The 12,191-nt window shown below is 43.8% G+C and overlaps 1 protein-coding gene across 1 annotated transcript; it reads left to right on the plus strand.

Moving 5' to 3' along the window:
- The first annotated feature begins 401 nt into the window (after window positions 1-401).
- On the plus strand, window positions 402-9,945 carry TDRD15 (tudor domain containing 15). The gene is made up of 4 exons (XM_027877306.1): window positions 402-6,197; window positions 9,267-9,525; window positions 9,781-9,859; window positions 9,903-9,945. Exons 1-4 carry the CDS (start codon window positions 402-404, stop codon window positions 9,943-9,945), a joined length of 6,177 nt encoding a protein of 2,058 aa, XP_027733107.1.
- The last annotated feature ends 2,246 nt before the right edge of the window (window positions 9,946-12,191 follow it).

Genomic DNA, 12,191 nt, shown 5'->3' on the forward strand with positions numbered 1-12,191 from the left:
CGTACCTGGGCCTGGTGTCCAGAGCCAGTGCAGGGCTGTGTGATCTTCCCCGGCCAGCTGTCTGACCCCCCCGTGCTGTCCTACCCTGTCAGTGAGGTGAAAGTTCTGAAGCTGAGGCAGTCTCCCAACACCTGCCCCCGGCTCATTTGTTGATTCCACCACACCTACATGGAAGTCAAAACTATACCCCGAGAGATAGGGTTTTTCCTAATGTCCTCCCAAGCTGCCTTAACTATTTCTGCTGCTCAAAGTTCCCTTTGAGGCATCATTTTACATTTTTGTGGGGGAATTTTCGAGAGCCAGGGAATTTCCTGCCTTATTCTGCCATCTTCCCAGAGTCTTCTCTCCTAAGTTGACTTCTTCAGAAACTAATTCCTTCTTTAATTTTTGCTTTACAGACAATGAATTCTAAGCCTCTGTTCCCACCATCCTTGGGTGTGGCTCTGAAGATCTGTCATATAGAATGTCTTGCCAAGGAAATTTTGGTGAAGTTTCAAGGAAAATATGATGTTGAATGTGAGTTTGACTACCACATATTGCAGAGTGAAATCCAGCACATTCCCAAAGCATATGATAATGTTGGTGTAGGGGAGTTTTGTTTGGTGGAAGAAAGAGAATCTGGAGAATGGCATAGAGGACAAGTAGTAGAAAATAAAAACCAGTCCTATAGAGTATTTCTCATAGATTGTGGAAAAGAACTAAGAGTCAGTGCTACCCACGTGGCTTCTGCAGGTGACAGCTTATTTGAGCTACCTCCAAGGATAGCAGTTGGTGTCTTTGCCAACATACTCCCTCTTGGGGAGAAGTGGTCTCCCAAGGCTTTAAATTACTTCATGTCATTAGTAGGACTCCACGTGAAGGGGCATGTGCAGGCCATTCTGCCTCATCAAATGGTTCTTCTGGAGGTCCCAAGAATCATCTCCGAGCTTCTTGAGCTACAGTTAGGAAGGCTTGTTGATGGAGATTCGTTTCATCTTATTATAGAAATGCTAAAAGAATTTCCCCCTAATCCCTCTGGTTCCCAAATGCCGGATCTGCCGCAGCAACAACATAAAAGAGCCGGTTCTTCATGTAGTAATAATGAGATTTCCCCTAATTATCAACACGTCCTAGATAATTTGCAGCCGTCTCTGTCCGTGAACTGTACGGAGAGCGTGAAGATCGCTTCTGCAGTCAGTCCCACCAGATTTTATTGTCACTTAATGAAGTGGTTACCAGAGCTGGAAAGCTTAACAACAGCAATGTCTTTGCACTATGAAGCAATCAGCAGAGAGAGAAATCCTCCAAGTGACAATTTTGGACTGCTTTGTGTTGCCAAAAGGAGAAATAGGAAGTGGTATAGAGGGGTTCTCCAGCAGCTCCTGCCCCACGACCAAGTGAGAATTTGGTTCATGGACTTGGGCAGCAGTGAGGCTGTGCCCTCCCGGCATGTGAAGAAACTGAAGCAGGAGTTCAGTGTAGGGCCATTATTTTCCTTCCCTTGTTCTCTGTCACATTTCAGCAATCCAGACAAAGACGTAAGGAATTTTCAACTGAAGTTATTTAAGCGAGCTTTGTTAGGGCAGATGGTGTTTGCACATATTGATCAGTTCGATCCTGAGGAGCGTTTGTATTATGTGACTTTCCATAATCAAGAATTTGTGATGAGCCCTAAGAACCTGCTGCATGCAAACAGATGCCCTCCGCCACATAGTCTGCGCAGCCCGATATTGGAGGGAGAAAGCCCTCAGCCTTTGGGAGGCACAAAGCCCTTCCCCAGTAACGGTCCTGAAGTGGAGAGCTTTCCAAGTGATTCGGCACCATTAAACTTTGCGCTGGAAAAAGACCCTTTATCAAAGGTGGCCATACGCTGGAAGACGGTAGAAATGAAGGTAAATTCTGCTTATGTGGCTTTCGTGGAGTATGTACTTAACCCATCCAATTTCTGGGTACGCACCAATGATCATCAAAACAGATTCCAGGACTTAATGAAGAAGATAGGAGAATTGTATGATTCTTGTGAGAAGGAAGAAATGATTCTCAAAAAACCAGAGCCTGGATTATTTTGTTGTGCTCGGTACAGCAAGGACATGCATTTTTATAGAGCTGTCATCACTGAAGTTAATGGTTATAAGATTAATGTTTACTTTTTGGATTTTGGAAATACTGAATCTGTACCATTTTATGATGTAAAAACTTTGCTGCGAGAATTTTGTGAATTACCGGCACTGGCTATGTGCTGTTCGCTGGCTCACGTGTGTCCCACAGAAGATATATGGGTGAAGAAAGCAACGGATTTTTTTAAAAAGACAGTGTTTGACAAAGCGCTCCTGCTTAAAGTTGTAGACAAGAAAAAGGACAAGTATGTTGTTAACGTACAGTGCATTGAGGCCTCTGGGAAAGTTAATGTTGTTGGTCTTATGGTGCAAGCTGGTTATGCAGAATATTGGGAAGTAAAACCAGAATGTCTTCCAAAACTTGGAACAGATTTTTTAGGACCAGATTTAAAACCTGAGCACAACATTGGAGTTGCACAAGCCAAGCCGCCTCTTTTAGCCATATCTGGCCACGGTTCTTCGAGCAAGTCGGAATTCTCAATTGCTGCCTTTGCAGGGTCAGAAAGCCCTTTTCCCAGAAATCTAGGGCATGTGTCTGGGGCAAGTGAGCCTCTCCATCCATACAAAGAATACGTGTTCAAGCCTGGAACCGTTATTGATGTTAAATGCTCATATTTCTCTTGCCCTGGAGACTTTTCTTGCCAGCTGCAGAGTAAGTTACCAGCCTTGATGGTGCTTATGGAGCAGATGCAGAAGTATTACGGGACCCATAGTGACCCTTATCAGGCCGGGCAGGTCGCCTGTGTTGCCCGGTACGTGAAAGACGGAAAGTGGTACCGAGCAGCTGTTCTGATTCAGGTGTCCCCCAGAGAAGTGGATGTCATCTTTGTCGACTATGGAAATCAGGAAAGAATCTTAATTAAAGATCTTCGTGCCATTAACCCAGACTTTCTTACTTTAGAGGGCCAGGCATTTAGATGTAGTCTTAACAATTTAATTGAACCCATTAATCCTGAGTCATTCAGTTGGACAGCGAAGTCTTGTGTGGATTTCGGAAACTTCATTTCTTCCTATGACGGACTGTTGACTTGCATCATCTACGCGTTGGTTTTAATACACCCAAATTGTCTGTGCAACATAGTCGACTTGCAGACTCCATTCATCACTGCCCGAGAATTTCTGGTCAGCTGTGGCTGTGCCCAACACAGCGCCTTTCTGAAGTCCTTGCCAGCATCAGTGAGCCTTTACAGCTTCTGTTATTCTTCTTTTAACTTAAAAATTGGAAGTGAAGAAGAAGTATGTATATCCCACATCCAAAGTCCGAAAAAGTTTTATTGTCAGCTGAGGAGAAATAGTCGAAGTCTGGAGATAGTAACAGCAAAAATTGCAGAGATTAATAACCTCTCAAATTATCCAAAGTTTGATGGCAAGACAAGATTATGCTTGTCTAGGTACTTTGAAGATGATTTCTTTTACAGAGCAATTGTATCTCCTGTGGATTTATCATCCTATTTACTAGCATACTTTGTGGACTTTGGAAATAAACAAGTAGTAGAAGGAGATAAATTAATACCTATTTTAGATCACTGTCAAGAGTTGCTTTTTACACCTATGCAGGCAATAAAGTGCTATCTCTCAGACCTTAAGGATGTGGACATTCCAGCAGAGATCAACATGTGGTTTGAAGAAAACTTTTTGGGAAAACCACTGAAAGCAGTGGTAGTGTCTAGGGATTCAGATGCCCAGCTTGGCTTAGAACTCTATGATGGAAATCAGCAGATAAATCGGAAAATTAAGACTTTGCTTCAAGTTTATGGGAAAAAATATGACCGAGGAAAACGTGTGGAAAAGTTTCATAAGAAATGTGAAAATAAAATGTTGAGTAGGGCACCATCAAAAGACAAAGCAGACCGCTGTCATTCTTCCATAACTAAAACTAGTTATCCCAGTCATCTTGAAAACAAAGTATACCAAACTGTGAATTCCAGAGATGTACATGTCAAACTTTCAAAATCAACAGCCTCTCTTAAAATTGAGCCGGTTTTAGAAAGCAAGGTGAACCAGCCTTCAAAGGAGGGACTAAAAAATACAAATAGAAAAACTAGCCCTGACTCTGTTTCCCAACTTGACTTAATTAGTGAAGGAACACCAGTGTGTGCTGCATCAGAAACCTGTGTAGCCAGACAGTGCTCACCTCCCGCACTAGCAGAGAATGTGGCCAGACCCCAGATCTCCGACCTTCCTCCTCCTCCTGTCCGCCTGAATGCCAGAGTTAAGGGCTACGTATCTAACATATGGAGTCCAGCAAGTTTCCACATCCAGCTTGCCGAGAGTGAAGACTTGATCTTTAAGCTTGAAAAAGAACTAAATGCAAGGATGGCAGATCTGGACAGAGTGAGTGAATCGATCGCACTTTCAGTGGGAGATCTCGTGGTTGCAAAGTACGCTATTGATAATAACTCATATAGAGCAGTCATTAAGAACATTGTATCAAGGGATTCTTTTGAAGTGGAATTTATCGACTATGGTAACACAGAAATTGTAAATTTGTCCCAAATCCATGAACTCGATAGGAAATTTTTGACTGTTCCTCAGCTTGGCCTGCGTTCTTTTCTTAGTGGAGTAAGATATAATGAGCCTGATGAATTATGGGACAGCAAAACAGTAGCTTACTTTGCTGAAAAAGTAAATAACAAATTAATCTCTTGTGAGTTTTTGAAGAAGCATGAACAAAAATGGGAAGTAAATATTATTTGTGATGAGAAGTGTGTTGTTAATGAAATGATGAAATGGATAGCATGTTCAAAGAAGCAAGAGAAAGTATCAAAAACACCTGAAACTCTCTCTAAAAAAGTGAGTCTGGATATTGATAACAAAGAGAAGAAAAGGTCAGATGAAAGTCAACGCCCCAGAACGTCCTGCTACCAGCCAGCTAAAATCCCGAGTCCCGAGTTAAAGCCTGGACAGCTTGAGAAGGCCGAGATACTTCACGTTTCACAATGTGGAAGCTTCTCTGTGAGACTAAGTAAAAATGCACAAGTGTCCTCCAGCTTGCTTTCCTTGATCGTTAAAGCAGCCAAGGAAAACCCTTTCCTGCCTGTGGAAAATATAGAAGAAGGTTTGGAGTGCTTGACAAAATCCAGAGTCACAGCATCATGGTGCCGCGCCAAGGTGGAGAAGCGTTTGGGAGAGGAGAAGATGCTCGTTTATTTGCTGGACTGTGGCCGCTATGAAGTGGTGCCCTTGCTGGGGACGAAGGAGCTTGACCATGAGATCAGAAGCATTCCCCAACAAGCCGTGCCTTGCAAATGGATTTGGATCAAAAATGCCAGAAAGATGACGTTTGTGTCTACAGCACACTTGTTTGCACACTTGGAAACAAAGATCCTGTTCCTCCGCTATCTCCATGTTGCTTGGGAAGTAGAGATCTTGGTGGATGGTCTGTTGTTATTGGAATACCTAAACTTTAGAGTTAGTCAGAGCGAGGAAACCAAGCAGAATCATTCCGAGATTCGTAGCATGGAGTCGAAGAGCCCCGTGATGGCCTTCAGAGTGAACCCCATTAGGTGGGCCCCTCTTCAGAGTGGCCAACAGTATGGAGGCTTTGCCACGGCCATTTCTGATCCCTCTGACTTTTGTGTGCAGCCGGAGGACTTCTTTGACACAATGACGTCACTATGCAGGCTGCTTTTGGCTCTGCCCGATCACCTACCCACCCTGCCCCCACAACTGGTCGTTCCAGGGTCCAGCTGTTTGTTCCGATACGGGTGGGAAGGCCAGTGGAACAGGGTAGAAATTTCTGAAGTCTCCACTCAGTCTGTGCTGCTTCTGTTTATAGACTATGGGTTTTCTGTCTGTGTTCCCCATTCAGAGTGTGCTAACCTCAAGGTCCTTCCCAAGGAGCTTTTGTGTTTGCCGCGGCTGACTTACCGCTGTGCTTTATACGGTGTACTACCTGCTAATGGGCACCACTGGGAGGATGGTGCGAAAGCTTTTTTTCAAGAATTACTGAGCAAGCCGGGTTTGTTCTTTCAGTTTCAGGAATCCAGCCCTGGGACGAGACTGGAAGTCAAGGTCACACATGGGAAAAGCAGCATAGCAGACCTGCTCGTGGTAGCTGGGCATGCCGTCTTCTCTAAAGAGGCAGCTCGTTTTGTAGCAGTGAATAGCATCCAGTCTACTAAAATCGAGTATAAATTGCAGGGAAGGCACTTTTATCCACTATTAGATAAGGTTTTCCCGAATGAAAGTGTACTTTTGACTTGCACAGGGAAAGAGGGACCACAGCACTGGAAATTTATTCCATGGAAAGATGTCTACAAAAATATTTTTGGGGAGGCCACCCCTAGTACTTGTTTTTGTTCCAGAAACTTAACCCTGAGGAAGAAAGTTGGAAATGGAAAACACAGATCTGAAAGTATAAAGTTTGAGACATGTGAGAGAAATGCATTTTGGGAACAACATAATCACATGACGAATGAACCTAGTTGCATCAAAAATATTCCTGAAAACCTGCCACCAGGAGGAGTATGGGAAACATACAACCTTTGTACCAGAATAAAAGCATTGGACATCGATGAAGAAGTGGTACGAGAAGAAAATTCAAACAGTAAGTGACCATGTTGTTATTACCTAAGTACCGCTTTATGCGTCATGTTTGAGATGTAAAAGTTCACATACACATACACAATATGAATACACACCACATACAAGTCTGACTTGTATAACAAAATTCAACATATAAAAAAATCTGAATTTATGAAGTGGACACGTTGAGGAATGTTTAATTTGTATTATAAAATGAGTCTTCACTTTTCTACAAAGATTTACCATAAAGTTCTTTAAATAATGAGCTCCTCTAAAAAGAGTTCAGTTGAGAAAAATCCCATCTTCATACAAAATATTGAGGAAGGAATCATAAAACATGGCATATCTGTATTTTGTACTGTGACTATACTTCTGTCACGCTGTTTTCTGACTGGTAGCCCTCCTTCGTTGGAGATAATCTTCATTTCCAAAGGAAGTATATTTTAGACTTGTTATGTACAGGTAGCCATTGGGGAGATTGGCTGCTCATTTTGTGTCTCCTTCATAATCACAGGAGTTGAAAGGGAATGGAAAAAAGCCTTTTAAGGACAGATGTGGATAGCTGTGTCAGGAGTTTTTTCCCCTCCTTTTTCAGTGCCTTAAACCCCCAAACCCCAAGCCTTTTTCCTTGCTATGTTCCCAATCCCAGAGATGTAGAGGAGTTGCCACAGAGCCAGCATATCTGTCTTCTGGCAAGTGTGTGCCCAAGGATAACTTGGAAGAAAGGAGCTGATCTGGTGCCCATGGGCTCATTGTGCTCCCCTTCACCCCCCCAGTCATTATGGGAGGACAACAGGAAGGAAGTGAGGAGAAGGGGGTTTGGGGCTACCTTTACAGAGAGTGAGGTAGGACAAAATGGTGAGTTAGGGTTAACCGGAAGAACTTGGCTGTTGTCAGTCAGTAAGCATTTAGTAAGTGCCTACTGTGTGCCAGGCACATAGGCTAAATGCTGATTTTGCAAAAGAATCCCTTGCTTTGGAGGAGCTCACCACCCAGTGGGGGAAGATGACATGTACATACTGTGTACAGATATTCTCTATACAGGATAAACGGGAAATTGTCATCAGAGCACAGGCTCTGACGTTAAGGGGAGTCAAAGCCTGCTCACAGAAGGTGAGATTTTAGCTGGCTCATGAAGGAAGCCAGGAAGCAGAGAGGTGGAGGGAGAGGGGGTGTTGTAGGTGTGGGGCAGCCAGCCAGAGTGAATTCTCAGGGTTGTGAGATGGAGGGTCTTGGGTTTGTGACAGCACAGAGCTTGGAGTCACTGAGTTGTAGAATGTGGGGCAGGGTAGAGAGGGTGTAAGGTATGAGAAGACTGGGAAAAATGTGAATGGGCAAGTTATGAGGGGCTTTGAATGCCAAAGAGAGGATTTTATATTTGATCTGGAGGTCATAGAGAACCACCAGAATTTATTGAATGGGAGGGGGGTGGGTGACATAGTCAGACCTGTCTTTAGGAGGGAAGGTACGGACTAGCATCTATTCAGCACTTATGTTGTGTCAGGCGTTGGTCTAAATGCTTTACTGATATTCACATTTAATCTTTGCAACAACTCGGGGAAGTCAGTGCTATTATTATCTCCATTTTACAGATGAGGGAGGAAACTGAGGCAGATGTGTTCAATGACTTAATTGCCTAGGGTTATACACCTGGCGGGTGTCTGACTTGACTCTAGGCCCAGCACTCTGTGCACTGTGGTGCTTACTAGCTGCCTCTAAGATCACTTTGGTGGCTGTGGTACTAGTCCAGTTGTGAAGTGACCAGGGCCTGCACCAGGATCAGAAGAGTCAGAGGGGAGGTGAGAGGGGGGAATTTGGGAGATGCTGTAAAAGGTGAAATTGACAGACCTTAGCACCATGTTGGATCTGGGAGCCCAGGATGCCACCTAGTTTGGAAGCCCAAAGGACTGGGAGGAGCGTGCCGCCCTTGAAAGTCACGGAAGGGAAGAGTTTGGGGGCAAGACTGAGAATTTAGTTTTGGATATGTGGAGTTTGAAATGTCTGCTGGATGTCCAGTTGGAGGTGTCCGAGTTCTAAGCAATAATTCTGTCTTGTATCTGTGCTTCTGTATCTTGTTTTTCACTTTGCCCCTTAGTTCCTAAGGTCTTGGTGTGGAAGATTTCCTCAAATCCAGATAGTCTGAGGGGGCATGTGCAGCCTTGAGTTTGTATGGGAGCTCAGGGTTAGAGAGCTTCTTGGTCCCCTGACTGGTCATTCAGATGCAGTGTGTTACAAGAATGGAGATACTTGTATAAAGCCAAGAGCTAAATGCGGGGCGGGTGTGGGGGGGCGTAGTTTAATCCCAGGATTGATATGAACAGTTTGACCTGCAATGGTCTGAAGTACCATGACCCACTGTGCTGGCATGGAACATTAGATGGGCATAATTAAGCCAAAGTAGGTGTTTAAAGCATTTTTAGGTTATACAATTTTTAAAGTAACCAAAATATATTCTTGGTATCACATTACTTTATAAAAGTAAACAAAAAGCTATCTAAAAAGCTTAGTAATCATGATGGAGATTACACATTAAATGTGAAACTGATGAGGGTGTGTCAGTATAGAACATCCAATAGGGAACTCGGGTTCTTGGGGTAACCCTGTGGGTCTGCACTTCGGAGGCCCCTTGCCACTCTTCATCAGCCAGGAGACTTTGCCAAGGAGCGTGCTCAAATTCAAACAGTCCACGGAAGCTGCGTCCCGCAGGTGCCCAGTGACCGTGGGAGGTCCGGTCTGCCTTGGAGGACGTTGATGGAGAAGCACACGAGGCAGAGGCAGCTAGCTCGCCACTCCTGCGGAGGCCTGGGGCCTTGGAAGGCTTTTGGCTCGTGGAGTTTGCCGAGGACTCCTGCTGTCTCCCTGGTCGGCCAGCCCCGCTCCCTGCAGCTGCTCCTCAGACCAAGTCTCTGTCCTGTTTGTCTCACGTGTGTGTCTCCTGCTTATCAGGGAGCTCCCCTTCGAAGGAAAGATAGAAGACTTGGATCTCCCCATTTTGGAACTTCTGAATGGGGGGAGGAAGAGAAGAGCAGGAGCCTGACTCTTTGGGGCCCTGTGCTTTGCCTCCTTGCCGCAGAGAATTTCTCACTCATCAGTCGCATGAATGCTTCATCAATACCTCGTGTTACGTTTTAGGACTTCTGCCCTCCCTTCCCCTTAGATGTGAAAAAAGGAGTAGGTGGGCTGTGGTTATTGTTCTGTGCTCACCTCATCGACAGCGTCTTCGTCCTAGGCACCAGGTAACTCCGTCTTTGTGCCCTTCCTATTTCTTGCGTTTCACAGGGTCTCCATGAAACAGTGGAAGCATGAAATAACCCTGGGGTGAGTTGGGACTTAATGTTGTATCAGCTGGTTCTTTTATATGTATGGAGTGAAGAATTGGATGGCTATCCCTCAAAACCCAGCATCCCGCCACTTTGGGGAAATGCCCTTGCGTACAGGAGATTTGTAGCATAGGGCAAGTTTGGGTTTTTGTAAAGTGACTTCATTTTTAGGCTTGGAATCCTTGGCATCCAGTTCAAAAAAAGAGTTCTATAAGATGTGAGAGAGGCTGTGTTCCATTACTGCCTGTGCCTTGACCTCTGACATAATGTGGTGGCAGGACCTTGGGCAGCTTATGGGATAGTTTGACGAGATGGCTCAGTGCTGCAGGCTGAAGAGGAGGTGCCTGCTGTGGTTCATGGACCTTCCTCGTCCAAGAGTCACCCAGGTTGACAAGATCCCAGGTCTGGCCCTTGTCCCCGGAGGGAGCTTTAACTATCCTGTGAAATGCAAGAAATGAGAGGGGCCGTGGAAAAGGAACTGCAATTGTTTGGTTTCGTTGAATGATTCTGTTTATCCAGCTTACTTTTTGGAAATCGTTTAAATTCCAGGTATTCAGAATGAGTCATGTTTGAGTTAGTGTTTTTCTGTTACTCATAGCTATTAATAAATCAATTATAGAAAATGCCAGTTACTAAAACATGGATAGCCTCCTGGACCTTGAAATAGGAAATCCTGATTTCAGATCTTGCTTCAGATACTTAATAACTGTGATCCTGGGAAAGTCACTTTACTTCTCTCTACCTCAGTTTCCTTATTTGTGGAATGGGAATAATGATAGCATCTGCATCTCAGCTTTGCTGTGACAGCAACATTTGTAAAGTGCTTTACAAATCTTAAAGCATAGTATGTGTGCCAGCCGTTATTACAACATCAGTTAGTTTGTAAAACCGGTTGAGGAACTTAGGACTGTTGAAATGTAACTTAAATCTTTGGGAAATATCTTTTTTTCCATGGCATTATGGGCACATGAGAATTACTCACATTGATAAAGCACCTTAAGATTTACAAAGCATTGGCCTTGCATTTACCTGATGAAGTAAGTAATCCACAAATGATTTCCGTTGTTTTGAATGGAGATTAAATGCGATTGTGTCACTGTGTTAACTTGTTAGCAGACTGTATGTTATTTATTTTGGCCACTTGTGTTAACGGACACTCAACTGGATGCTGGATGGCTTAGTTGCTAATTTAAACTTTTTACAGTCATTGCCAGTTCCCAAATTTGAATCTAGGTGCCCTAGATTACTAGAGATGGAAAGAGACATCAAACTGAACCAGGAATACGGCATCCATCTCATGTCTGGTCCTTCCATTTTACAGATGAGGAGCCCGATGCCCCGAGAGCTTAAGGAAATGGCCCTGTGTGTCATAGGTAATGGTAGCTGCAATTCAGAATCAGTGCCCTGATTACAGGCCACTGTTCACTTTTTACTTTTGAAACTCAATATTTAATGATATGTTTTCCACTACTTTTTGTTTTCAGATATGGCCCTCCCTCCTCCTACCTAGTGAGACTTCGCTTTTTAACAGAAATTAAGTGGGGAGGAAGGGGGAGGGATTCATAACTGACACAGCAGTCTTATTTGATAGCAATATATATATATACACACACCCCCCCACACTAGTTGAGTACTACATATTATGTATATGCATATGTATATTATGTATAGTATTCAACACCCACAATCCCCCACCTGTGTGAAGAAGACGTGCAGTAGTGCATTTTCTTAGTTTTTCTCTGAGGCCAAGCTTGGTTGTCATAATTACACCTCATTTACTTTCCCTCCCCTCTTCTTTTATTAATATTGTGGCAATTGTATATGTTGTTTACTTATTTCTGCTTACTTTGTTTTGCATCAGGTCATAAAAGTCTTTCTGTGCTTCTCTACAGATTCATCGTTTCTTGTGATTCAGTAATATTACATTAAAATCACATGCCACATTCTAAGTCATTCCCTGATCAGTGCGCATCTATAAATAGATGTAGCACGTTTGTAGCACCTTGCTTCCATACAAAGTGCTACTGGGCACATTTTGACTTACATGTGTCCTTTCTGTATCTGGCTAACACTGGGATCTCTGGCTCAAAAGGTAGGGAAATTTTAGTCCCTTTTTTCCAGCACAATTCCAAACTGCTTTCCAGAATGAATGGGCCAGTTCATAGCTTCACTGGCAAGGCTGTGAGTGCCCCTGTCTTTCACAGTCCCTGCAATATTGATTCTTTTCACCCTTTGTTACCTGTACCAA

The sequence above is a fragment of the Vombatus ursinus genome, unplaced genomic scaffold, assembly GCF_900497805.2.
Source record: "Vombatus ursinus unplaced genomic scaffold, bare-nosed wombat genome assembly UNPS02004260.1, whole genome shotgun sequence".
Taxonomy (NCBI): domain Eukaryota; kingdom Metazoa; phylum Chordata; class Mammalia; order Diprotodontia; family Vombatidae; genus Vombatus; species Vombatus ursinus.

Excerpts from the sequence above, each read along its gene's own strand:
- TDRD15 (XM_027877306.1), top strand. The coding sequence starts at position 402 with ATGAATTCTAAGCCTCTGTTCCCACCATCCTTGGGTGTGGCTCTGAAG. Across the intron at positions 6,198-9,266 it reads AGGCAGCTCGTTTTGTAGCA|CCAGGAGACTTTGCCAAGGA; the intron begins GTGAATAGCATC and ends ACTCTTCATCAG. Across the intron at positions 9,860-9,902 it reads GTCTTCGTCCTAGGCACCAG|GGTCTCCATGAAACAGTGGA; the intron begins GTAACTCCGTCT and ends TGCGTTTCACAG.